The sequence below is a fragment of the Coniophora puteana genome, assembly GCF_000271625.1.
Source record: "Coniophora puteana RWD-64-598 SS2 unplaced genomic scaffold CONPUscaffold_14, whole genome shotgun sequence".
NCBI lineage: Eukaryota > Fungi > Basidiomycota > Agaricomycetes > Boletales > Coniophoraceae > Coniophora > Coniophora puteana.
The window spans coordinates 1,295,657-1,319,173 of NW_006913066.1; the positions used below are offsets into that span (position 1 = coordinate 1,295,657).

Consider the following 23,517-nt stretch of genomic DNA (forward strand, 5'->3'; position numbering starts at 1 on the left):
CTAAGGTACTACAGGCCAGGGGAATATGAGAAGCCTCTACTTACCCCGCATGGATTATCGTCCTTCAGGCTGTCTCCCGTGTTTCGACGCACCGTGTGGCCCGTCCTCGGGTGAGCTCAATTCATCTGCATGCTCATCGAAGTAGCGCTTCCGACCACCGTACCTCAGCTTCTGTCCATCCGCATTTCCCTTTCCGCTGGCGTCCTCGCTCGGCATGTCGTATGTGTCCTTGCGATCAACGGTCCTATACTCCTCCGTCTGTGAGCCAGCCTGGCTCCATGGGCCCGATGGTGGCTCATGTGGACGTTGTGAAACCTGCGCGTCGGCGTCTACGCAGTGCGTCTTCGTATCCGGAGGTGTGACCTCGCCTACGTCCTTGAAGTAATCATCTGCTGAGGCTTTGCCGCTCCGTTTTCGAGCTGACTGGGATCTAATGGTGCGGTTATAGGATAGACGGAGCAGAGCATGTCCGTGAACACGAATGAAGGGCACCATGCCGTCGAGAGGATATGTTGAGAACGCGGGGTTTGGACTGATGGTGCTATCGCTGCGCGGTAGGGACGAGCTTTTCCTTCTATTTGTGGACTCTGAAGTAGGTATGTTCATGTGTGACATCATCAGTGTCTTTAATGGCATGCCGATGCAGCCACTCTCGGCACGCTCAGATCTTTCTGCTTTCTGCTTTTCGTCTGTTTACGGGCACTTGTACGCAACCACACCCCGGTTAGCCTTTTCTGTGGGTTTGGCACCTTAAATCAGCAAACAAAAGCTCATTGATCATAGTCGTTCTAAAAGTGACTCAGACCAATCCAAATATCCATACGTCCAAGGTTATGAAAAGCGTACACACCAATTGGCTAAGCACCCTTTTCTGTGAAGACATCGAGTGTGTGGCCACCGTGCACGTAAGTAGGTAGAATACAGTAGCTACATATTTCATGATTCCGCTTGTACAACACTCACTCCTCCGGACTTCCATTCCTTCACCGTGACCTCCTGCATCGCCAGACTCGCACGCACGGGGTGTGGGTCATCGAAGATCTGGTCCATCTCCTCGAGGCTCCTCCCGCGTGTTTCGACGAAGGTGAAGTAGATGACGATGATGCCGGTGAAGTCGACGGCAAGGTAAAGGAAGTAAAAGCGCCACGACACGTTCGTGATCCCGACGGGTGCTGCATAGGTGTTGATGAAGTTGACGATGCTGCCCAATGATATGCATTCATTGAGTTGGAACCAAGCGATATGATAAGCGACTTACTTAAGCCATAGCCCGAGCATGGCCAGTCCCTTGGCACGAGAGTTGGTCGGGAGCACTTCGGTCGGGTACAGTGCTTGAACTACAGGCTACGCTCAGCAGAACGCGACGAACCAGTACCCATCAGCACTCACAAGGCGTCCACACAAACGCGAACGCGACCAAAAACACATATATAAACGCAATCCCTACCAACCCGACCGTCGGGTTTCCCGCTTGCTTCGCTGTGCATGCGATGATGACCGCGACAGAGACGGACATCCACCAGCTGGACCACATGAGGAGCTTGCGTCGGCCATAGCGCTCAATGATATGCAGGCCCGAGAGCGTGGATATCATCATGATGGGTGTCTGGAGGGCATTGCAGAGGAGCTGTGAGCGCTCCGAGGTTATGCCTGCTGTTTGAACCTGGAAATGCGCGTCAGCCTTGTCAAGGGCTGGCGGGAAGACTGCGTCGACGTACCATCAGGGGAAAGTAGTACGATGTCGGAGGAAGGTCCAACTGTCCGAAGAAGCCGATGCAGATAACGAGCCAGGTGCGATATCGCGCTGCGCGGGAGTTGAACCTACAAAACCATGAAAAACTGGGCACTTGATCTTATTGGCTAGACTTACAGCTCCCTAAAGTCCCAGAACTTCTTGTCAGATCCTCTCGTCGAGATTGACGACGCCATCTCCTCCATTTCGAGTGCAACGACTTTGCTGTCCTCATTTCCGTTCGCATGGTACCTATTCAAAGAACGGCAAAGTTAGCGTGTCAAACATCGGCATAACTCTCGATGGGAGACGAAGCAAGTCGAAAATGGGTTTCCTTCGGCGGTAGCGGACGTGGTTGAAGCATTAAAGAAAGTAGCACGCACTTGATAAGGATCTCCCTCGCCTTCTCAGGCTTGCCCTGCGCGACATACCATCGTGGCGACTCCGGAATAAGCCAGACAAGTGTCATGACCAAGATCGACGGGAGACCCTGAAGCGCGAACGGGAAGCGCCAGTTGACGGAGTTCTCGACACTAAGGTAAGAGAGGCCATATTCGACCCACGTTGAGATAACTGGATATCCGCATCAAAGCTGATCCTCAGGGACAAGAGAAGTCAAAGACCCACTAGTACCGAGGAAGAAGCACCCCTGGTAAGCTCCCACCATAATTCCCCGATAGGATGGATGAGCCATCTCTGTCGTGCGTATCTGAATCAGCCAAATGCAGGCTCTTCAAAGAAGTGACGAGAGAACGCACCAACAGCCCAGCTTTGCGCCGAAGGGCCAAGCATAACGGTCCCGATACCAAGCACAATGCGCCCCGCAATCAAATCCCGCGTCTTCTGGGAGCTCGCCTGCACTATTGCGCCAACGAGTACAATCCCAGAAGCGATGAACATCCCGGGTTTTCTCCCCCACCGATCAGCGCACGGCCCCGCTGCGAAGCTCCCGATCACATTCCCTGTTCGCACCAGCACGTCTCAGGAGCCCGATGAACAAGAAAGTGATGAAGACGAACCAATAACATACAGCGCAGCCAAGAATCCGTTCGTAGCCGCAACGTCCGTCCCGAACTGCGCCTTGAAATCCGGCATCGCCGACACCCCTCCGAACGTATTCGAATCAAACCCATTCTGCGCAGAACAGAGGTACGTGACGAAGAGGCATGCAATCAGGCGCGCGACGGCGCGTGAGCGGAAGGGCGTGGGCTCAAGGAGCAGGGCTTCTGCCATGGGCGAGTTGGCTTGTGTTGCGACGACCTTGGTGATCTCGGCTGAGGGCGAGGGTGCGGTACTGTCGCCATCTTTGATAGGTTCTGGAGAGGAAGATCCATCGGCCTTTTCATTGATGTCCGATTCGAGGCGGGAAGTGTCCTCGAGGTAGTGTACGGATAGCTTCTCCTTGCTCATCGTGCGCCTCGGTGTGCCTGAGCAAAGAAAAAGTGAGATGAGTATGGGGAGACAAGGGAAGCGGCACAAAGCGCCCGAACGCACTGATGAGAGTCGTTGTTTATATCGCAGGCAATGGAGCTCGGGACGGAGAAAGAAACGGGAGAGACAAAACAGACCCGTCTCGTGGGAGGTCTCATGCGCCTGGAGGCGCACGAACTCGGACGACTGACGTTACCCCTGGCCTCGTCCTGGTCTTCTTGCGTGCTAAGACGCCCCTCAAGTGCCCCGTGGGGAGAAGGCAAAACAAATGATGCACTCGGCAATGGGAGTTGGCCTATGTTTTGCATCAAAAGCGGGGCACCTGATAGCAGGGACACGAGCAGCTGGCCAGGTGACATACGGACAGGCGCCCCACCACCCGACGTTTGTGCGATGGGGGATTCGCCGAGGTTACCCATCGCGAAGGCGAGGCGGGAGATGACATAGGCTATTCGTTGAACGAAGCTAATCAGGGACTCTCAAAGTCTGTCTGGATGAATTTGACGCACCGCCACACGAGTCAAACGCGAGTCTGTACTTATGGCAAACGACATGAACGTGAGGAACATCGAGATGGATCAAAGCATGGTGAGGCATTGCCTGTTACGTCAGGACGGAGCAAAAGCTTGTGTTTGTTCTATACTTAGCTCTGGCGGACACTGCTTTCGAGATGCAAGACAGACTTGTATGCATTGAGTATCCGAACTCCAGCGTTCGGTGACTAAAGACAATATGATGGTGATGCGATAGTGGAAAGAAAACAAAAGAAAGCAAAAGAGCGACGGAAAGTGGTGGAAAGGATATGGAAGAAAAAAGCAAATGGAAAAACGAGGAAAGCAAACCAAGCCAGAACCAAGCTAGCTAAAAGGGCTGTAGTTATATGCATTATCTGAGACCACCTATGATACTCGAACCTTGGTCCATGCCCACCTGCACATGCAGCCCACCGAACCCCGAGTCGCGTATTATCGCGAATCGTGGTCGACCTCCATGTTCTCGCTCGACCCGTGATCCGGATCTGGTCCTTCGCCGTCGGCCCGAGCATCCGGAAGCATGCCCACCGCGCTCACATCCGTTGCCGGAGCGACGGAGACAGAGGGGGCAGCGCCGTTAGAGGAAGGCGAGAGTCTTGAAGAGGGAGGCAGAGGAACGGACATGCCCTGCGGCGAGATCGATAAGCGGCTCGCAGCTTGGGAGCGGGAACGTGGGGAGGCATTGAAGTGACCACATTTCGGGCAGACATATTCTGCATTCGCAGAGGTCAGTACCGGCGATGGCAACGAGGGTAGAAGGTGGACGTACGGGTATCCTGCCACATGCTCTCTTTCACCAGACCATTATGCATGAAGCACTTCTCGCATATGAGCGCGTAGCGGGAAGTGGCTGGGCCTTCAGCGCTGGCGTCGTCGCCAAGGATCGCGTCCGCAACCTTGTCGTACCACTGCTTGCGTATGGGTCCAATTGGCTGGGGCGTAGCTATTGTCGTTCAGGCAAGTTACGCGTCAGTATTCTCCATCACCGGGATAGAAGAGAGGGACGAGGACGTACGCGAAATCTGTAGGACAGAATTCAGCTTCCCGTTTTGCGGCGTCTGCATCATCTGTGCCGGGTTCATCTGCCTAAGACCGCCCGGAGCTTGAGGTGTCGTAGGCTGCTGCGGCTGCGGCTTAGGCTGCTGAGCCTGTTGTCTCTGCCGCAAAGCCTGGCCCGGGCGGCCCGCAGGTGCGGGTGTAACGGCGTCGTACTTCTCCAGGAGGCTGCGCGTGGTGTAGTAGTTGGTCTTTTTCTTGATCTCCTCGACCTTTTCCCGCTGTTTCTTCATCACTTCGCGTAATTGCTTCTCTGGAGGTGCGTCAAGGCGGTGCATCAACAATGAATGAGTGGCATGACGTACCTTCGGCGTCGCCCTTGCGTGTGTACCACACCTGGACTATCCGTCGCGAGAACAAGATACTGTTGGTAGACACGCACAAGAGAATCCACACGTCAGCTAGAGTTTAAGAGTGCGAATAACGCAACACGTACATAATAGGCCCAACAAGAACCGGCACGCCCCTCACCGCCTTCTCCAGACCCTCTGCCCTGTGCGGCGACGCGACAGGCCACACGCCTCCGTACCACATGCTGACATACAGCGCCCAGAGAGAGAGCGTGACGAGCGTAACCTGGAGCGTGAATCGTCGCTCACGGAGGCGCAGCTCGGACAGGCGCGTCTGCCGATTCTGCACGTCCGCCGCGAGCGACTCGAGGATCTGCTCGTAGTCCTCAGACCCGCTCTGTTCAGAAGTAGAGAAGATTCAGTGGATTGGGGATTCGTATGTAAGAAGAAGAGCGACCTTTTTGAAGAGACTTTTGATGAAGGACATGGTTTGTGGTTGACCCGCACGCTCGGAAGAGCCTGTAACGACGTAAGAGGGAAACGCGGAGCACAGCCACAGCTTCTCTTCCCAAGTCTGTTAACCCTAACCCTCGTGCACCAAAACTGGTGATCGTGAAAGCTAAACTTTAGGTTCGCCTAATCCTCATCGAGGTAACCCAACACTTAGACCCAGCCTTCTGGCGTACCGCTATTCTGAGAACTGAAACCTAAGACAAGGTGACGTGAAATGTCAAGAGACCTCGGCCTCATGTTGCCCTCATCGATCATATTCTTTGAAGGCTCCAACTATCATGAAATTCAAAACAGCGAGCTTCCTTTTCATAGCTGGGCTTAGGGTATGTCGAATCACGGTTCAACATATGTCCATGGCAGGGGATCTTCCAACATAACGCAAGCCTTGTGGATAATGATCGAACCAGAACAGCTAGACACCCATTCAAAAACAGACAACCTTATATAAATAGAAAATTATGTCAGCATGCATCGACCCTGCCTTACTCCGCCAGTCTGTACCGTTGCCTTAGGTGGAGCAGTTGCACATAAGCGCCCATTGTGGGGGGAGTGCTCTTTTTCATCCTACTTTAGAGGCGGGTTAGATTAACGATAAAGTCTCTACCTCTCTCTATCAGCAGTTTCTTGTGATAACGGATCTCACATGATGTAGCTGATCAAACGGTTGTGGTCATGTGTATTTTCCCCTGCGGTTGCAAGTCCAGCTACACGGGCGCTTGACGGGTGACGCCTCAGGCCTCATGGAGCTATCAGAACGGATCGAATTCTTCGCTGGAGTTACCCTTCGCCGCAGCCTCATAAAGAAGGATGGATGAAGCAAGGAATCCATGCGCATTCTAGGGACCGCGCTAAACACGAACATTCGCCAGATCCCTCCGCTCTTCTTCGCGAGGACAGAACGTTTTATTAAGCAGCATGCAAAGATAGAGGATTCCCGTTCAGCGGTACCAATATCGATCTAGAACACGCTGTAAGTGAGTGCTTTTACTGAACCCTTTAAGAGCTTAGGCGATCTGACGAGTTCCATAGAATCGCCCACTGTCACTCCCAGCCATGTCCCTCACTTCGTTAGCTTTCCTCATCTCAGCTGCCCAGGCGCTACCTGCGGGACCCTTCAATGAAGCTTCCGTCGGCGCGTCTATGACGGTTTCATGTTCAGATAACCATCGTTCCTTGTGGAGCATCATCTCTACTTGCCTACTCACTATTTTCGCCTGTGTGTATACATCTATTCACCCCAACGTGCCTAGCCCATACGATGGTCCTCTGGCCATACTACGCCGGACAGCCGGGATCATGCTCGCCACTGTTCTGGCACCTGAGCTCATGGTAATCTGGGCAGCGAGACAGTTCTTGACTGCGCGCAGATTTACCCAGAAAATGAGGGACTGTCTGGCAGAGTATGACCACCACAAGCACGGTACGTTCCTAAAATGGTCAGATGAGACAGTGAGATTGATTTGGTACAGGCACTGATCTCGCTTCAAGGCGTCAGTCGTTTGATGACACAGCCGATAATTCTGCATCGACCGATTCCGATCACACACTTCTGTTGCAGAAGTGCAATAAAACAGCTAGCTGTGATTATATAAACACAAAAGGTCTGTCGCCTGTCGCTACGAAACCGAGCATGTAGCTTGACTAAAGTCTCCTTTAGGGAATGAGTCGTCTGAAGCCTATCAAAGCTCTGCAGTATATGTGGATAGTATTTCAACGACACGAGATGATTCCACTTTCGTCAATTTCGATGCTGACGGCATGTCATTTTCTCGGCACTGTACAGCGTATGACTCATGATTTATTTACATCATTCCAGAAGAGTCGCCGCACGATATACCTCGTCAAGTAGAAGATCTTGGCCAGTCATGTCACACTGCAAGTTTAACAGCGCACTCTGAGTCATTGCAGAGCCGCTCTGAGTCTATCGATAGTGAGTAAAACCACACTGTCATTTGCGACCGCAATAATTACTGTCATAGACTGTCAGAGCCACTCGCCATTGACTACTCAGGAAAGCAAGCCGCTATGGATACGGAAGATAACGTCCTGTATTTATTTTTACAGGGATAAAGAAGGTAACGTCGTAGTATATGTATCAGATGTGCCTCTGCTCATCAACTACGCTAGATGAGACCTGGAATCATGCACACAGTTTCTATGTCTATATGGGCGGGTTCATGAGATACCAGGACGGAAAGCCTTATGTCATTGTAGAGCCTGAAGATATGTTGGAGGCTGTGAAAGACGGTTCTCTCAATCCCGCTCATGTCAAACTAACGGAATTGGAGATCACCGACGCGAGCAAGGGAAAATTCATTTCAAAAGGGCTCACTGTTCTCCAGGTGACGTGGTTCTGCGTACAACTCATTGCACGCCGCAGCTATGATCTCGCGATCACGCCACTTGAAATCGGGACGACTGGTTTTGCGGTTCTTTGCTGCATTACCTATGCACTCTGGTGGGATAAACCTCTGAACGTCAACCACCCTCGGCGCCTCGAATGGACTGCCGAAGCGGGTGTGCAAGATAACTCAGCCATTGAACATGAGTCAGTATTGATGATTTGATTATCCGCGCCCAACTAACGATTAATGTAGGAATCTCCCGTGGAAGGGCGTCTTTCGAGAACTCAGTGATGGTTTTAGAGGACTATTCTCTGCAGAATCGGAAACTTCCTCAAAAATGCGAGTAGCCACTTTCGGTGGTAGCGATATTGAGGACATACAATCAGATTTCAAAGAGGACTTCAAAACGCGTCCTGTCGCTGCCGTTTGTAGACTCATTAAGGAGCAGATTGTGATCATGACTTTAATAAGTGCTTTTGCTCCGACGGTTTTCGGTCTTGTCCACGTCGCAGCATGGCATCTGGAATTCCCCACCCGCGTAGAGCGCGTCATGTGGGATATCAGTGCCATTTTGATTGTTGTTACTCCTTTCGTACCGCTTTTATCGAGTTTCTTGTGTTTTTGCATCGATAAACTCATCGAAGTGGATCTATCGGACAGGTTTTCTGACTGGTTTGGTTATGCCTTCGTCGTGTTTCCCATTATACTATATATTCTCAGTCGCATTGTTCTTATTGTCATCATGTTCACTTCTTTACGTAGTCTTCCTCCGAGTTCATTGACAACGATCCCATGGGCAGAGCTGATCCCGCACCTTTGAATATGCCATATGATACATCACTTTCCTTGGTATCTGTTGGAACTCGGAGATTTTAGTGCTACCAATACAAACCCGGAGACGTTGGGAGAAGACGACGGATCGGAGTTGACGTTGATGCCGAGGCCTGAAGCCTGAAGTGTGAATGAAAGCTGGCGGGGTATATCTCGCCAGCGTTCGCTCTCTTTCTCTCTCCTACTCTCTATTTATCGCCTCAAGTGACGTCTGTTAAAATTTCTATAGATTATAAACCATCTACGCTTCTTCTAAACGAGACCAGCGATGCTAAAGCCCCAGCTTTGATTGAATGGTTGTTTTTTGAAACATCTCTCTCTTATCATTCGTTTATGTCAGCGCAACTGTCGTCAGGGCTCGGTGGCAATCTGCCAACTAGTGGCTCTTCCATGGAGCTCTCTCGCACCTATAATACGCCCCAACTCCCGATTGCTTTTCTCGCTGACGTACCCATCTTTGCCGTCCTTTCTCTCCCAGATCTTAAGTGCTTGCACAAGACTCTGCATTCGACACGTCCGATGATCCCAACAACCCTTCGTACCCATCTCACTCCTTTGCCTGTGATATCCCTCCCCCATCTTCCCGTACCAGCCACCAAATTCTCTCGGTATCGAGTGAGGTCTCACATATGTTCGAATTATACAGTATCTAGGGGGCTAAGTACACGGGCAAGCTATCTATTGCTTCGAGGTGTTTAGATTATTATCGCTGCTCCGTGTGCGTTGATGTTTTGACGTCAACGACGCAAACGAGCTGACTTCCGCTGCCCTGCAAGAGACCAATGATCTGGAACTATTTTTACATGCAGGTCGTTATCGAGGCCACCTTGGCTAATGTCCGTGATGGAGGTTATTCATCTGATACGAGGACGTTAGGACAGGCGATGTTGGGGCTAGACGGCGATGAATTAAATGTTAATCCTGTAATATTCATAGGACAGACGTCTAGATGGGCCGTGGCAGTAAGATGAAGAGTTATAGCATGGGCGAGCATAGATTTAGGCGAAGAGGTATCAACATGTATGGATGACAATGCTATGACAGAGTCGATTCTGACCGCTGTGAGACCACCGTCCTCGAAAAGTGGGTGAAGGGTATACACTTTAAGCGTTGACGGTGACGGGGGAACAGCCGACGTTGATGAGGCCCTTCTGCATGGCGCATCAGACATTGAATATAGCATGAATGGGAGGAAAGGACGTACGAAGTAGTTGTCGGTGCAGCAAACGGGTTTGGTGTTGCAGACGCCGTTGCCGGAGCCAGCGACGGAGATAGGAGTGCAATGCACGCCGATCTGACCGCCGACGTTAGAGATGTCGACGGCGGCGAGTGCCTCGGTCAGGGTATTGCCGTTGTCGCTGGTCTGTATACGCGTTTGTATTAGTCAAAGTGTGGTACAAAGCGCGTTGGAAAATACTTGCCTGCTTGACGGAGTTGCAGCACTGGAGGGTGGCGCCGGCGTCGCATTGACTCTTGGGCGCGGCAGCAGCCAGGAGTGGGAGGGCAAGAACAAAAACAGCGGTGACGCGAGAGAACATGATGGTTGTCGAGTGATTAAGAAGGAGTTATATGTTCAAAGGAAAGCTTAGTGGCCAAGGAATGGCGGACGAAGAAGATGAGGTCCAATGGGAGGAAAAAAAACTCCGATGGGGAACGCGTCCATTTTATACGGTGGGCCGAGCGGCGATTACAGAGAGAAGATTTCATTCCTTCAAGAATCAGGCGGAAGTAAGGGTCGTCGGTGGAAGCGAACAGGTGTTCATGACGGGATCAAGCAGGATCGGTCTCGAACCCTGGAGACCCAATCCGACGGAATGTGGACTCGGCGTGTCGCCATTGGCAGATGTAGCATACATGGTTTCTCCATCCTCAGCGCTCTGTCTGGTTCAAGGATGTGCATCAGCAAGCAAACGTCCGTTCGTTGGCGAAGACGTCCGGGCCGAGGGGTCGGCACACGGAACAAGGCTTCGTGCGCCATAAAAGGGGCATTAGATAATAAAAGCGGAGCATATTGAAGCTCCGCGGTGGTTTGCGTCCACTGAGATGAAATTAAGCAGTGCGCGTCCGCAAAAATTCGTATCGATTGGATTAGTCGCCCTTCCACTTCCTCCCTTCCTCCTCCCTCTCCTACATCCCCAAAAGCCTTGAAAAATGGCACCATCCGCATCTAAGCAGAAACGTCTTGCAGAAAAAGCAGCCAAGCAGGCATCCAGGGTTGGCGCTCCCAATGGTTCCACTACCGGCTCGACACCCACAGGATCGGTCACTGGCAGCGCAACCAACACTCCGCTTACCAGCATGTCCGCCGCCACCAGTCAGGAGGATCTCATTTCGATGGCCAAGCTTCAGATCGCGACTGACCGGTACGTACACTCTGCCATCTCTACCTTGGCCTCCTTATCTTCGTCTTCCCCATCTGCTTCTACACGTTTCGCGTTTATACCCAATCTCCGTTAAATGCCGCATACACTTCTGATGTTCTGACCTTCTCTCCCACTGTCGCATCCAGGAGCGCGGCGGGTGTTCTCGTCTCGGACGTAAAGGGCCGCGACATCAAGATCGATCAATTCACGCTCTCTTTCCATGGTCGCCTTCTCATCGAGGGCGCAGAGATCGCCCTCAACTACGGCCAGCGATATGGTCTCCTTGGCGAGAATGGTTCCGGCAAGGTACGTATCCCAAACCCTTCACCCTGCTCTCTTTACCCTAACCGCATACCTATCCCCCCGTATAGTCCACCTTCCTTCAATCCATCGCCGAGCGCGACATAGAGATCCCCCCACATATCGACATCTACCTCGTCCGCGGCGAAGCCGAGCCTTCAGACGTCAACGCCGTCGACTTCATCGTCGCCTCCGCTCGCGAAAAGGTCGCCAAACTCGAGGCTCGCATCGAAGCTCTCTCACTCGAGGACTTGGTCGACGATGCTGCTCTGGAGCAGTGCTACGAGGAGCTCGAGGAGATGGACCCCTCCACGTTCGAGACCAAGGCCGGTTCCATCCTCCACGGTCTCGGCTTCTCGCAGACGATGATGGCCAAGCCGACTAAGGACATGTCCGGAGGATGGCGTATGCGTGTCGCCCTTGCACGCGCGCTGTTCGTCAAACCGCACCTCCTGTTGCTTGACGAACCGACGAACCATCTTGATCTGGGCGCCGTCGTCTGGCTAGAAGCATACCTCTCGACGTACAACCACATCCTCGTCATCACGTCGCACTCGCAGGACTTCATGGACAGCGTCTGTACGAATATCATGGATCTGACGATGAAGAAGAAGCTCATTTACTACACCGGTAACTACACGACCTATGTCCGTACCAAGGCGGAGAATGAGGTCAACCAGATGAAGGCGTACAACAAGCAGCAGGAGGAAATTGCCCATATCAAGAAGTGCGTCTTCCTTTCCCTGCCCTCTGCATCATTTTTCTTCAGTGTTAACGAAACGTACAGGTTCATCGCCTCCGCTGGTACATACGCCAACCTTGTCAAGCAAGCCAAGTCAAAGCAGAAGATTATCGACAAGATGGAGGCCGCCGGGCTCATCGAGAAGGTCGAAGTCCCCCGCCCGCTCCACTTCAACTTTGAGGACGTCCGAAAGCTTCCGCCACCAATTATCGCATTCAACGAGGTCGCGTTCTCGTACTCAGGCAAGAAGCAGGAATATCTATACGAGAACCTCTCCTTCGGTATTGAGTGCGTTCCTTTCCTTCTTCACAGTCAATGAAACAAAGCTGACGGGGGTGGCGAATGATAGTATGGACTCCCGTGTTGCCATTCTCGGCGCGAACGGTGCAGGCAAGTCCACCCTCCTGAACCTCATCACAGGCGTTCTGCAGCCGTCTCAGGGCTCCATCTCGAAGCATGCGAGCTTGAAGCTGGCCAAATACTCGCAGCACTCGGCCGACCAACTTCCCTACGACAAGTCGCCGATCGAGTACTTCCAATCGATCTTCAGGGAGAAGTATCCCGAGAAGGACGCGATGGCGTGGAGACAGCAGCTCGGGCGGTTCGGCCTCAGCGGCGCACATCAGACAAGTGTGATCAGCAATCTTTCGGACGGTCTGCGGAACCGGTGCGTCGTCTTTTGCTTGTTGAGCTGCATATTTTGGATAGGGCTGATCCATGGGACCTTTGTATAGTGTCGTGTTTGCTCAACTCGCCATGGAGCACCCGCATATTCTCCTGCTCGGTATGTTCCGTATTCCATATTCCACCCCCGTTTCCGCGTCGTGACTGCCGCTACCGTCGCCTGCGCGTGCCTTATAGTGGCGGTGATGGTCACACTGATAACTGACGTAACCCAACTTTAATTTATGCAGATGAACCTACGAACCATTTGGACATGGAATCTATCGACGCACTCGCGCGCGCGATCAAGGCGTTTGAGGGCGGTGTCGTGATCGTGTCGCACGATTTCCGTAAGTTGTCTTGCCTGTTTTTGTGGATCTCCTTTCCTCCGCTTTTGTGCTGTCCCCTCTACTTCCTTTTATGTTTTCGCTGTTCACCTTGGCTTAACTTGTCTGATCGGGACCCTCGCTGACATTTGATCCCCGAACGCGAATGCAGGTCTCATCTCGCAAGTCGCCGAGGAGCTCTGGGAGGTCGCCGATAAGACGATCCGGAACCTTACCCGTGAAGATATCACGATTGTGGACTACAAGAAGAACCTTGTTCGGCAAAGTACGTGATTGCCTCATCTCCGTCGAGATCGACTCAGATCCGGATGCTGATCGTTCATTACAGGTCAGAGTCAGCTCGAAAAGGCCAAACTCATCAGCAAGAATGCGACCAAGGGCAAGACTTAAAAGACCACTGTAACCAAAAACGACGCGCGTTCATCCGCTGTGGTGCGCCGTTCGCTGGCGTGTCTTCATGTAATACTATATTTATGTATGCATGGACTGCGCTGTACGTCCTAGTAGGCTTGCTATACTTGCGCACAGTGTACACGCTGCTCTTCCTGCTCTCGAGCCCCGGGTCTGTCTCCTGTTGTCGCATCTCTTACCCTCATTTTCTAGATAGTTGTAGATCATTCGCATCTGTAATTTCTCTTATTAGTCTATGTTTCAATACGCATGTTTCGATTCGGTGTGTTGTTTTGTCGTGCATGGTTTCATGCAAATGATGCTTTGCAACACTGAGACGTCGATTTGGTGTGAAAAGTACACCGGTCTTGGGTGATTCCCACCTTTCACCTCGTGCAGATGTGACTCGAGTGTGATCTTTACCTCTCGCAATCGCTGACACTGTTCAATTCGGATATTATGGATTGTGGATATTGCTTCATGTCCATGCATGAAGCTAGTGAACCTCTGACATCGGGCACGTCATGGTCTCAATCGACGCTCAAGCGGCTGAAAGCCATGGTATACGTGAAACCTGGATCGTTGTATTCGGGTAAAGGAGATGAGATGAGATATAGGAGAATCAGAGGCTATGGTAAGCCGTAGCGAGTAGTAGCACGTCAGAGCAGCTTGTATGTGTCCCTCGTAGTGATTGCAGGACGACGAGAAATGGATGAGCCTCAGCAAATCTCTATCCACTACCCACTAGTAAATGCTTTACTGAGGATAAGGCGCCTGACCGGGACTCGGGTGGCCCGCAAAGTAGTAGCCCTGCGGAGGTTGTCCGTGGGGAACCGGGCCTTGCCCAGGCTGGCCGTAGTACGGCTGCTGGGGCTGAGGTTGTTGAGGATATCCGCCCTGCGATGGCGCAGGCGACCCAGCAGGAGGCGCGGGCGAGTTAGGCTGGCTGCCCTGCTGCGCCTGGAACGAGTAGCCGTGCAAGTTCGGGTCCTGCCCCGGCGACGGGGAGGGCTCGGGGTAGCCGCCGTAACCAGTCGCGCCAGAGCTCCCTGTGGGCTGCGGGTAGAGGGGTTGGCCTTGGCCAGCGGGGGCGGGAGGGGTGTAGCTCTGTTGCGGGGCGGGGACGGGGGGCTGGCCGCCTGCGTACATGGGATGGGGGGCGACTGGGCCTTGCGGGGGTGTGCCGTAGGGGGTACCGGGCGCGGGAGGCTGTTGTTGGTAGGGGACTTGTTGGGGATATGGTTGCTGGGGGTATCCCTGCGGCTGCTGGGGGTATTGCTGGAGGAGTGGCTGTTGGGTCATCGGTACGACACCAGGGACAGCAGCGGCAGGGCCAGTAGGACCGTTGCTGGCTTCGCGGACGGAGGAGAGCCAGCAGCCGCGGCCTTGGATGGTGCGGATGATAGAGTACAGGACGAGGGTGTCGTAGTACGCAAACACTTGAAAGGTGAACGAGATCAGCACATCAATGTTTCAATGAACGAGTGAAGGATCATACCCATGAGCCAGTTAAGGAAGCTAAACGCCTCAATGGCCGTGATGATGTTACAGATGCTTTGGGCCTGGGGAACTGAAAATTCATGTTCGGTGCGATTCTTACAGGAGAATCAAGGAAATGTATACTCACCTCGGAGGTCGCAGCCATCCGGGTACAACTCAGCCCTGTTACCTACAGTAATACCGGCGGTGGCGATCCAGAGAACCCAAAGGACAACTAGATGTGACGCGAAAAGATAATCAGAGACCCTTCCATTGCACATATTATAGGACGACTCACGCATAAGGATGATCTCAAATAGGATTTTGGAGGTAAAGGACTTGGGGAATACGCGGCCAATGAGCAGACTAGACATGAACACGCGTCAGTAAAGGCCATTAGAGAGATCTATAACCAAACATACAGCGTAGGCATGAGGACGCCAGTGATGACACCGGCAGCTATACCGAGGCCAATGAAGGTCAGGTACGGGCTGCTGCTGCTCTGACCATTGACCAGAGATTCGAGGTAGGCCGCAAGGCCAAGAACCACGATGGAGCATAGCGTAACAGTGGCTGTTTCACGAATCAGCAATCGCGACAGGATGAAAGCAAGCAGAGACACGTACAGAATACGATAATACGAAACACCGGAAGGACTGCAGGCATTGTGAACCAACGCGAAGTGGCACAAGGCGAAGAGGGGTGAGGGGGGTGACGAAGAGGAGAGAAAGAAAGAACGATCGATGAAAAGGGCAGGCGGCAGCGAATTCGGGTGCCTTTTTGACTCGAGACTATTCCTCCTCGACCGCCAAGAGCCGCCAAGTCAACGTTCTACATTCACCGAGCCGAACCAGGGAGTCGGGGTTCTTTCATCAACTTGATGTAACATTCCGGCGTCTATACATGGTGGACATAAATGAAAGCCAAATGCGCGGCTGAATCCGACTGACATTTGTCGATGGCTGACAAGATTCATGTATCTATAATTCTTGCCTGATTGACGCTGTCGTTGACAAGAAGGAACGAGAAGGCGAAGAACATAAGTCGAGCAAACGCGTCGAGTTTTTGCGAGCGAACAAGAGCGCACATGACAATCAGGGTAATGGGCGGTAGGCGCTAATCCTTCGGAGTTTGTGGTGGGTGTTGAATGTCAGATTGACTCGAGCTGCATGCCTGTCAAATGAACGTAACGTTAAGAATTTGTCAAATGTGGGAATTTCTTGGCGTCACCTTCAAAGTCGCGAATGCAGGAAGAGCAGAGACAGGACACTTCGACGAGTGGGTGCTGCCTCGATGGTACCTGATCTGCCTGTTCTTGCGTACCTGTACGTCTATGTAGAACAATGACTTCATGTCGAGTCTGGACCTTACTGGCTTCTGTTTGGGCTGAGTTTACATACTATGTAGAAGAAAAGAAGGTTGAGTCAAATTTAGTCAAATGCGGAACCACCGAGACGGAAGCGTTGAGGTAAATGACAGATACACGCCTGCACAGCCACTTGCCTAATGACAGCCTGCAACGGGGATGAACAGGTCGAGCGCGGATCTTTTCATACACATCACTCTTATCCTTGACGCGACAGTCAATCCGGCGATGAGGGAGGCTATAACATGAAGCGCGCACTCGAGGTCCCCATCCTCGACACAAGAATAGACTTCCGATGAACAAGCAAAACGCCGTCCTGTGTCCCCCAGCCGCATCCTGCCGAAGGGAACACCTTGATTGCAAAGTTCATTTTTGTGCAGATCTCGGAAACATGAAATCCCAGGCTTACATCCACTCCGTCGTCATGTCTCTATCCTCACCATCGTCATCAAAATCTTCCGCGATATGGATATGTTCCCAAACACGCCCCGCCGTGTGCCTTCTAGCCTCGCCGCTGCAATATGATCTCTCCGAAGCGTGAGAAGGCCGTCGAAACCTCGTGTTTCTTGTCCAACTTTTGTGGTCCCCAAAACTGGACTAGCATAGAGACCGACGCAAATAGTTACTGAAAATTGGTGTCCTGCTCTCTGCAAACTTGGCCCTCGGCCTCGGACGAGAATTCGCATTGCCTTCTGTCGCTTCTGATGGACCCACCGCTGTGAGACTCGTCGAGCCACAGCCCCGTGCTCACAGGAAGTAGTCGGCGGGCGGTCGTTTTGTTGGAATCGAACGGACATCCTGTGATATGGACGGTCAGCAATCAGACCAATATCGCTCCTGTGACGCAGACTAGCTGCGCCCAAAGATAGGACGGCGACGGCAACCCAAGGGGAAGCAAGCGACATCATGCCGTGTTTCGCATAGTCCCGAAGAGTGGAAACATATATTGCCGGCGGTGCGGCACTCACCGAAGGTGCGTGTGCAAAAACCTTGTATTCTTGCCCGAGATGCTCGTCCAGCTCAAGAATAGACGCAACGTTGCCGCATCTACGGTTACCACGGTCCCCCGACATATGCCATTGTCCACGTCGCAGTGAGTATTTTCGGGCCGTCCGCAGAGGCACGTGGACAAGCGTGGACGAACACGCAACGCACCAGCGTGAGGTAGCCAATCGTATCGCGGCGCGAAGAGAGAAGATATGATGAAAGCCAATCAGAATGCGACTAAAACTAGACATGCCTCCGCACAGAACGGCGACGGAGATGGCGTACCGATAACAGTAGTTGGGTGCACTCCATACAGTTACGATCGTCCGGTCGAACATGAGCTTGTAGCCCTCCATCGCCAGTTGGTGTGCCCGCGCAATGAGGTCGATCGAGTTGTGGTGAGCGAACATCTTGGTGATGTCAGCGCCGAACAGGAAGCCTGCTCCCCGCGGAGATAGGCCCCATCCTTTGATATCTGTGGTGTTGAAGAGCATGAAATGAGTCCAAGGTCAAAGCAGAGAATGAATTAAGGCCAAAGACAGCCAGAAGCAGGAGAAACGCCGTCGTACCACGACGTAATCGATACGCACCATCTGGGTCTGACCAAAGTAAATCACACATGGGTCCGTCGTGCGGGACCTCCTGCTTTCGGTCTATAGCGCGGATCTGGTAGATCATGAAAGAAGAGCCATATTAGTTGATATTTGCATCACCGATATATTGGTGGTGAAAGGAACAGGCCAGGCACTTTAGAGTGCGACGAGAACTGAGCAAGTCGACAGTGAGAGAAGAAGACTTACTTGGTCGATAGCCTGCAAATTTGGACTGAGCCCACCGTGAACGCAGAATACACGCCCGTCGACAATAGCACCGAGGGCAAGGTAGTCAAAGATCTCGCAGCACCACCTCCAGACGTTGCTACTGCCGTACTTGCGTTGGCACTCGTCATAGAAGCCATACACTTGCGTAATCTGCCGCGACTCGTGGTTGCCACGAATGAGTGTGATCCGCTCGGGGTATCGTACTTTGAGTGCAAGGAGAAGCAGGAATGTCTCAACGCTGTAAAATCCGCGGTCCACGAAGTCGCCTTTAGGTGAGCAAGAGGGACGGGGGGAATCGAGAGATCGATGGGTTGGGTGTATGCGTGATGCAGAGAGAAGAGACGAACGCGAGGAAATCATGAGTACAAGGAGAGTGTGAATGTGTCCCAGAGAGCGGAAGCGAGAACCGCCGTGATGAAAGACCTCGAAGGGCAGGTATATGCGCAATTGAAGACAGCGAAGGTGCCATGGTCGAAAATCGAGGAGGTTTCCGGAATGAGTGTATGCCCGGCGACCAGAATTGACGTAGGTGATGTACCGCAAAACCGTGTTAACGCACGATGTCAAGAAGTATGCGTATGTCCGTGAGTGAACAGCGGTTGTGATGAAAATAAACATGGTGTTGCGGGATGGATGCGCACGATTGTGCCCATGGATGTATGCGCGAATTCAGGTAAAGACACAACATGTATGCGTGGATATGCAAAGTTAAGTTGAGTATATGCGCGAAGATGAGCCATAGCACCAGGCATATGCGGCGTTTCGAGGAGCGGCAGATAGATGATGAGCGGACGAGATGAGAATCGGAATATCACGACAGCAGTGAGGACTACGCACCCATGAAGAGATAGTTTGTCTCAGGACAATGTCCGCCCACTTTGAACAGTTCCATGAGATCGAAAAACTGGCCATGGATGTCACCGCATATCTGTGGGCGCGAAAGCGACCCAGGCCAGCCCATTGCAGTCGATCCAGAGCGAATGAATCCCATCAAACGTCAAGCGCCATATCACGTCCACCGCGAGGATGCCAAGTTGAGAGCATCAAGGACGCCACCACATCAGTATCAAGCCATACCCCGGTTCCCGGCGAGCCAACAACAAGAGACGATGAGAACCGTACACAGCAGGGGAGAACGATCACGCACCGTCACGGGCGAGTCCACGACTTGGACGTTCGCCTCCTCCACCAGGATCTCGCGCGCCTTGAAGCACAGCCGCTTGACCTGCTCCTCGGATATGGGCTCGCACCGCTTCAGCTGCTCTATTTGCCTTTCGGGAGCCGAGAAACGGGAATCGAGGTTGTGAGGATGACCACAAGGATGAGGACGAGGGGTGGGCAGTGAGATTTGATAGGAAGTCGCCGGGAGATAGAGATAGCGTTTGCGATTGGGGTTGGGAATGAGGTTTTCGGGATGATGCGAGGGCGAATGGACGTTGGACGAGTGTACGTGTGCGATTGGATGTGCAGACGAGGAATGGAGCGATGTGTGATGCACAGCAAGGCCGGCCAAGCAGGCAGTGGTGGTGTTGGTAAGATGGACGTCATCCGAACGGACGCATACAGCCAACGCAACGCAACACATACAGTGACGCGTGCCAGGCGTACGAGCGAGTACCTCAACTGTCAGTCTGTGGCTTACAAAGAGCTTGGAATGGCAATGGACATACCGGTCGAGGTCGCTAGGCATTGTCTTTACGTGCTGCTGTGTGTGAGGTGTGCGAGTGATATGATACGGGGGACAGGGGGTAGCGGTGTGAGGTCAAGGACGCAGCACAGGCGAGAAGGCTGCCTTGTCTGATCAACACGCAGCCTTGTGCTGTAAATCCCGCACAGCCACATAACCTTACCCTGCACATCACTTCATGTTCACCGCAAGGTTCACTCGTCTCGATCGATAATGAAAAACATACTTGCTTCTTCATTTGTTCTAGGCGTGGCACAGAAAGGGACGTCTATGTATGCACAATGGCATTTCAGTTTATGCACAATATGATACAGTAGCTAATATCGACAGAGACGACAGATGATGGATTAATACTAAGTATGATAAGTATGTGTTTAGAGCCCAAGAGACCTTTCTTCTTGAGAGAGGCCGATAAGATTAGTCGGCGAGAATGTAACAGTAGATATGGGAGTCGCCGATTAGACGGCATAATAAGGAGACACAGCAAAGAGGAGAGGTAAGAGATATACGATACAATAGAGCACGTTCAGATATTAATCCGGGTGAAGATGAAGAACCAAGAATGAAGTGCGAAAAGCAAAACAGATCCCAGCGACAGAGCAAGCTAATGATGATGCAAACGAAGTATGCTGAACAAAGAAAGTAAAACAGTCCAGAAGGGGTTGACGATGCAGATATATGAGCGTGGACAAACAAGCGGACTTAGACGTAGCTCGCTGTACCACTCCTTCTAATGCCGACCTCAGGCTTCCACGACGCGTTATACGATGTGGGTTGGTACGAGTATCCGCTCCCCATATGGTTGTGAGAGCCATAGGGCATAGGCGAGATAGCCCCCATATCAGGGAGGGAAGGACCTTGCATGCCGCGCATGACGCGCTCATTCTGGATGGGCGCAAGCGTTGGTGGCGGCGAGTCGTAGCGTGGACCTGCACTCTGGGAGGATAGATAGCTGTAGTGGGTGTTGTGGCTTTGATAAGCGCCGTGAAGCTCGACACCGTTGTTGTTGTAAGAGAGCGATGCGCTCCGATTGTGCCCATCGTCCCGGTACGTGTAGTTGGGAGAGTGCGGAGCCGACGCGTGATGGTGGTGGTGGGACCCAACCGATGAGTCGGGCGAGGGCGTGCTCATGGGCGGGTAGGTGTTTTGAGCCGGGATCGCGCGAGGGTCCGAAATGTGAGAGATCGCTAGTCGGGACGACAAGCTCTGTGCCTGGGGCGAGGACGAATGGGGAGAACCGCCGTTGTTGCGCTCGACCGGAGAGTGGTGCGCAGATGAAATTCGCGCGCCGTACTGCTGGGAGGAATAGCCGTAAGCTTGATCCTGGAGGCTAGCAGCGGCCGAAGTGCCGACTTGCTGTGCGGCGGGAGCGTGGGCATATCCGTAGTCCGCCGACCCATGCTCAGTGTAGCTAGGAGGGGAGCTCGCGTAGTGAGACTGGACTGGGGAGGCCATCGTCTGGCTGTTCTGAGCATGGGAGCTTTGAGACAGGTTGGGGTATGGGTTGTGGTCGGGTGGCGACGGAGGACGGCTGACCGAGGGAAGCGATTCAGCGTACATCGGAGGCGCGGACATGACAGGCAAGTAAGCATGCACGAGAGGGGGAGGTGACAGAGGCGGCGAAGGGACGCGGCGAATAGTAGCAGGCTCGAGGGCAGGGGGAGGGGAGGGAGAAGCAGAGACGCTTTCCTTCATGAGGGATCCACTGCGTTTTCCGGACATGACGCGTGCGATGGCGGCGCGCGTTGCTGAGGTCGAGCTCCGGCGGGAGCCAGGCGACAAATGGATTCTGTAACTGCAAGTAAGAGGCATATTAGCATAAGCTCCACAGGTCTGATCCACAGGAAGACGTCTGATAGGGAAGGGCGGAGAGACCACGGGGATTGGGGGTGTGAGTAACTTCCGAAAGAAGCACCACATGCCCCGGACGAGAATGGTGTCCAAGGCGCATCCAGCTACCCTGAAACAGAGAGAGACGGGGACACTTACTGTTGCTGAAGGTTATCCTGTCGCGAGCAACGCGTCTCACAACCGGGGAAAGGGCACTTGTGGTTGCGCTCGCCGGTGTGAACCTTGATATGGCGAGCGAGATGGCCGGAGGTGCTGAAGACACGATCGCATGTAGGGCAGATGTGTTTTTTCTTGCCACCCGTTGGAGGAGCAGCGTGCGAGGTGGTTGGGGATGTCGAGTGGGAAGAAGAGGTGTCTGAGTGGGAGTACGGGTTGGATGAGGGCTCGTAGTCGTGTCTGGTAGTGGGGTGGCGAGGCATTGTATGTGCTGAGGATGTCGAGGAAGGGGAAGTGCAGGGTTGGGATACGGAAATAAGTGACGAGGGACGATTAACGGTGCTGGGTTTAAGTAAAGTCGAGGAGAGCCGGGTGGCAGAGGCGGTGAGGCGCTTCCAGTACGTAAACCAGCGGGAGACAACCTATCATTTCAGAAAAAATATCCTGCTTCGAAATGTCGGACCCTGAAAATATGCCCCTAGGGCTGAGTTTAGACTTCAACCATCTCAGATCTGTTAACCGCATCCCCTTTGCGGACCAGCGCGAGTCCGCTATAAAAGATTTTCGGCGCGGAACCAGTTTGCCGCCCTCCTGCCTGTTGCTCCCTCTTGTCGCCGGAGATCGTCACTTGGCGTCCACCTGTCTCAGAGCACCACAGACACATCCATCCACCATGCGTTTGTGCACGTGGCCACACTTCTCGCTCACAGAGACACTCTGATACACACGGCAAGCCATAGAACCACCCACACGAATCTCCGCATGTCAGATTGGCAGATGCGTTATGTACAAACCCACCAGAAAATATAGCCAGTCGTGCTTCTAGTTCAGGCACGTTGTGCGATTGTGGGGTCCATGTCGGCCCCGTTCTGGAAACACCAGACAGCGCCAGAGTCCCCCCTCGATCCACGATCAGCCAATCACCGTCTTCTCTCAAATACATCCGTCTCTTGATTGATGCGATTCTGACAAGATTGAATTCAATCATCACAACATTCCACTATCGTTCCATTGCTCATGGAGACGTCCGAGCTTCCTCCCCTCCTTCCATGAAATCTTGCTGCACCTCTACCACCGCTTCGACGCCTGTAAATCCGCACTGATCGATTACCCACCATCACCTTGAAACTAGGCAAGAATCGTGACCACGTCGCTTAGAAAGCAACGCAGCCCATGGTTCTGGCTTTCACTGAGCCAGGAATAGTTAAAATTGAACATACAGAAGCACCAGTTCTCCGCAAATGAAAGTCCAGCAGCACGGCGCCTGATCTCAACCAATATTCCCACCCAAATTAGCACGCCCTCTGCTGATCGACCGCCGCATCACTCAACGGCATCGCACAAGGTTCATATGTCAAGTTTCGTGGAGAAGAGCAAAGTGAATTGAATGTACCGGCGGTCGTACCGGACTCGCGCGCGCGTGTGCGCCGTATCTGGGAAGGAGAGAACCAAGTGAGTAGTAACCGAGCTCGCCAACATTGGCCCAATAGCACCCCACACACCACCCAAGTACACGCACCACGCACGACGTCGACGGTCCTTGCCCGTGTCCAGCGCAGGCTTCTCCGAAGCCCTTTCATTTCATCTTATTCAAGTATAAACACGAATGAACCTCGACAGCGAAGTACGCTCAC

The 23,517-nt window shown here is 52.9% G+C and overlaps 8 protein-coding genes across 8 annotated transcripts; 2 read left to right on the forward strand and 6 right to left on the reverse strand.

The window, feature by feature from the left end:
• Window positions 1-936: 936 nt before the first annotated feature.
• Window positions 937-3,429, reverse strand: CONPUDRAFT_131173 (uncharacterized protein; the record flags this gene model as incomplete). The annotated part of the gene is made up of 10 exons (XM_007775529.1): window positions 3,227-3,429; window positions 2,752-3,159; window positions 2,495-2,694; window positions 2,360-2,441; window positions 2,116-2,305; window positions 1,871-1,984; window positions 1,719-1,821; window positions 1,390-1,663; window positions 1,259-1,337; window positions 937-1,201 (listed from the first exon to the last, which is right to left on the reverse strand). Exons 2-10 carry the CDS (start codon window positions 3,140-3,142, stop codon window positions 937-939), a joined length of 1,698 nt encoding a protein of 565 aa, XP_007773719.1. The 5' UTR covers window positions 3,143-3,159; window positions 3,227-3,429.
• A 471-nt stretch (window positions 3,430-3,900) lies between these two features.
• On the reverse strand, window positions 3,901-5,564 carry CONPUDRAFT_85028 (uncharacterized protein). The gene is made up of 6 exons (XM_007775530.1): window positions 5,500-5,564; window positions 5,189-5,439; window positions 5,058-5,116; window positions 4,712-5,005; window positions 4,466-4,639; window positions 3,901-4,409 (listed from the first exon to the last, which is right to left on the reverse strand). The coding sequence occupies exons 1-6, from the start codon at window positions 5,527-5,529 to the stop codon at window positions 4,129-4,131; spliced, it is 1,089 nt and encodes a 362-aa protein (XP_007773720.1). The 5' UTR covers window positions 5,530-5,564; the 3' UTR covers window positions 3,901-4,128.
• A 1,131-nt stretch (window positions 5,565-6,695) lies between these two features.
• On the forward strand, window positions 6,696-8,122 carry CONPUDRAFT_64356 (uncharacterized protein; the record flags this gene model as incomplete). The annotated part of the gene is made up of 2 exons (XM_007775136.1): window positions 6,696-6,945; window positions 7,683-8,122. The coding sequence occupies 2 exons, from the start codon at window positions 6,696-6,698 to the stop codon at window positions 8,120-8,122; spliced, it is 690 nt and encodes a 229-aa protein (XP_007773326.1).
• Window positions 8,123-9,751: 1,629 nt separating this feature from the next.
• CONPUDRAFT_111513 (fungal hydrophobin) lies at window positions 9,752-10,581 on the reverse strand. The gene is made up of 3 exons (XM_007775531.1): window positions 10,153-10,581; window positions 9,936-10,094; window positions 9,752-9,882 (listed from the first exon to the last, which is right to left on the reverse strand). Exons 1-3 carry the CDS (start codon window positions 10,267-10,269, stop codon window positions 9,835-9,837), a joined length of 324 nt encoding a protein of 107 aa, XP_007773721.1. The 5' UTR covers window positions 10,270-10,581; the 3' UTR covers window positions 9,752-9,834.
• A 190-nt stretch (window positions 10,582-10,771) lies between these two features.
• On the forward strand, window positions 10,772-13,814 carry CONPUDRAFT_111516 (uncharacterized protein). The gene is made up of 9 exons (XM_007775532.1): window positions 10,772-11,094; window positions 11,241-11,400; window positions 11,466-12,121; window positions 12,182-12,424; window positions 12,486-12,803; window positions 12,871-12,920; window positions 13,051-13,149; window positions 13,298-13,411; window positions 13,475-13,814. The coding sequence occupies exons 1-9, from the start codon at window positions 10,883-10,885 to the stop codon at window positions 13,534-13,536; spliced, it is 1,914 nt and encodes a 637-aa protein (XP_007773722.1). The 5' UTR covers window positions 10,772-10,882; the 3' UTR covers window positions 13,537-13,814.
• A 303-nt stretch (window positions 13,815-14,117) lies between these two features.
• Window positions 14,118-15,727, reverse strand: CONPUDRAFT_139802 (uncharacterized protein). The gene is made up of 6 exons (XM_007775533.1): window positions 15,642-15,727; window positions 15,438-15,588; window positions 15,314-15,381; window positions 15,164-15,250; window positions 15,035-15,106; window positions 14,118-14,975 (listed from the first exon to the last, which is right to left on the reverse strand). Exons 1-6 carry the CDS (start codon window positions 15,679-15,681, stop codon window positions 14,293-14,295), a joined length of 1,101 nt encoding a protein of 366 aa, XP_007773723.1. The 5' UTR covers window positions 15,682-15,727; the 3' UTR covers window positions 14,118-14,292.
• Window positions 15,728-16,826: 1,099 nt separating this feature from the next.
• CONPUDRAFT_85031 (serine threonine protein phosphatase) lies at window positions 16,827-19,935 on the reverse strand. The gene is made up of 8 exons (XM_007775534.1): window positions 19,860-19,935; window positions 19,337-19,460; window positions 19,027-19,117; window positions 18,169-18,455; window positions 17,959-18,034; window positions 17,654-17,843; window positions 17,350-17,428; window positions 16,827-17,179 (listed from the first exon to the last, which is right to left on the reverse strand). The coding sequence occupies exons 1-8, from the start codon at window positions 19,877-19,879 to the stop codon at window positions 17,129-17,131; spliced, it is 918 nt and encodes a 305-aa protein (XP_007773724.1). The 5' UTR covers window positions 19,880-19,935; the 3' UTR covers window positions 16,827-17,128.
• A 1,926-nt stretch (window positions 19,936-21,861) lies between these two features.
• Window positions 21,862-22,146, reverse strand: CONPUDRAFT_64416 (uncharacterized protein; the record flags this gene model as incomplete). The annotated part of the gene is made up of 1 exon (XM_007775141.1): window positions 21,862-22,146. One exon carries the CDS (start codon window positions 22,144-22,146, stop codon window positions 21,862-21,864), a length of 285 nt encoding a protein of 94 aa, XP_007773331.1.
• Window positions 22,147-23,517: the final 1,371 nt, after the last annotated feature.

Bases quoted from the DNA above. Each gene is read 5' to 3' on its own strand.
- CONPUDRAFT_85028 (XM_007775530.1), bottom strand. From the start codon at position 5,529: ATGTCCTTCATCAAAAGTCTCTTCAAAAAG. The intron at 5,117-5,188 runs GTACGTGTTGCG...GTCTACCAACAG, and splicing joins GTTCTTGTTGGGCCTATTAT to TATCTTGTTCTCGCGACGGA. The intron at 5,006-5,057 runs GTACGTCATGCC...ACGCACCTCCAG, and splicing joins ACGCAAGGGCGACGCCGAAG to AGAAGCAATTACGCGAAGTG.
- CONPUDRAFT_111513 (XM_007775531.1), bottom strand. From the start codon at position 10,269: ATGTTCTCTCGCGTCACCGCTGTTTTTGTTCTTGCCCTCCCACTCCTG. The intron at 10,095-10,152 runs GCAAGTATTTTC...ACGCGTATACAG, and splicing joins GCTGCAACTCCGTCAAGCAG to ACCAGCGACAACGGCAATAC. The intron at 9,883-9,935 runs GTACGTCCTTTC...TGCGCCATGCAG, and splicing joins GCTGCACCGACAACTACTTC to AAGGGCCTCATCAACGTCGG.
- CONPUDRAFT_111516 (XM_007775532.1), top strand. From the start codon at position 10,883: ATGGCACCATCCGCATCTAAGCAGAAACGTCTTGCAGAAAAAGCAGCC. The intron at 11,095-11,240 runs GTACGTACACTC...TGTCGCATCCAG, and splicing joins CTTCAGATCGCGACTGACCG to GAGCGCGGCGGGTGTTCTCG. The intron at 12,122-12,181 runs GTGCGTCTTCCT...CGAAACGTACAG, and splicing joins GAAATTGCCCATATCAAGAA to GTTCATCGCCTCCGCTGGTA.
- CONPUDRAFT_139802 (XM_007775533.1), bottom strand. From the start codon at position 15,681: ATGCCTGCAGTCCTTCCGGTGTTTCGTATTATCGTATTCT. The intron at 15,589-15,641 runs GTACGTGTCTCT...TTCGTGAAACAG, and splicing joins GTTTCGTATTATCGTATTCT to CCACTGTTACGCTATGCTCC. The intron at 15,382-15,437 runs GTATGTTTGGTT...GTTCATGTCTAG, and splicing joins GGCGTCCTCATGCCTACGCT to TCTGCTCATTGGCCGCGTAT.
- CONPUDRAFT_85031 (XM_007775534.1), bottom strand. From the start codon at position 19,879: ATGCCTAGCGACCTCGACCG. The intron at 19,461-19,859 runs GTATGTCCATTG...GGCTCCCGAAAG, and splicing joins ATGCCTAGCGACCTCGACCG to GCAAATAGAGCAGCTGAAGC. The intron at 17,844-17,958 runs GTGCGTATCGAT...TCAACACCACAG, and splicing joins ACTTTGGTCAGACCCAGATG to ATATCAAAGGATGGGGCCTA.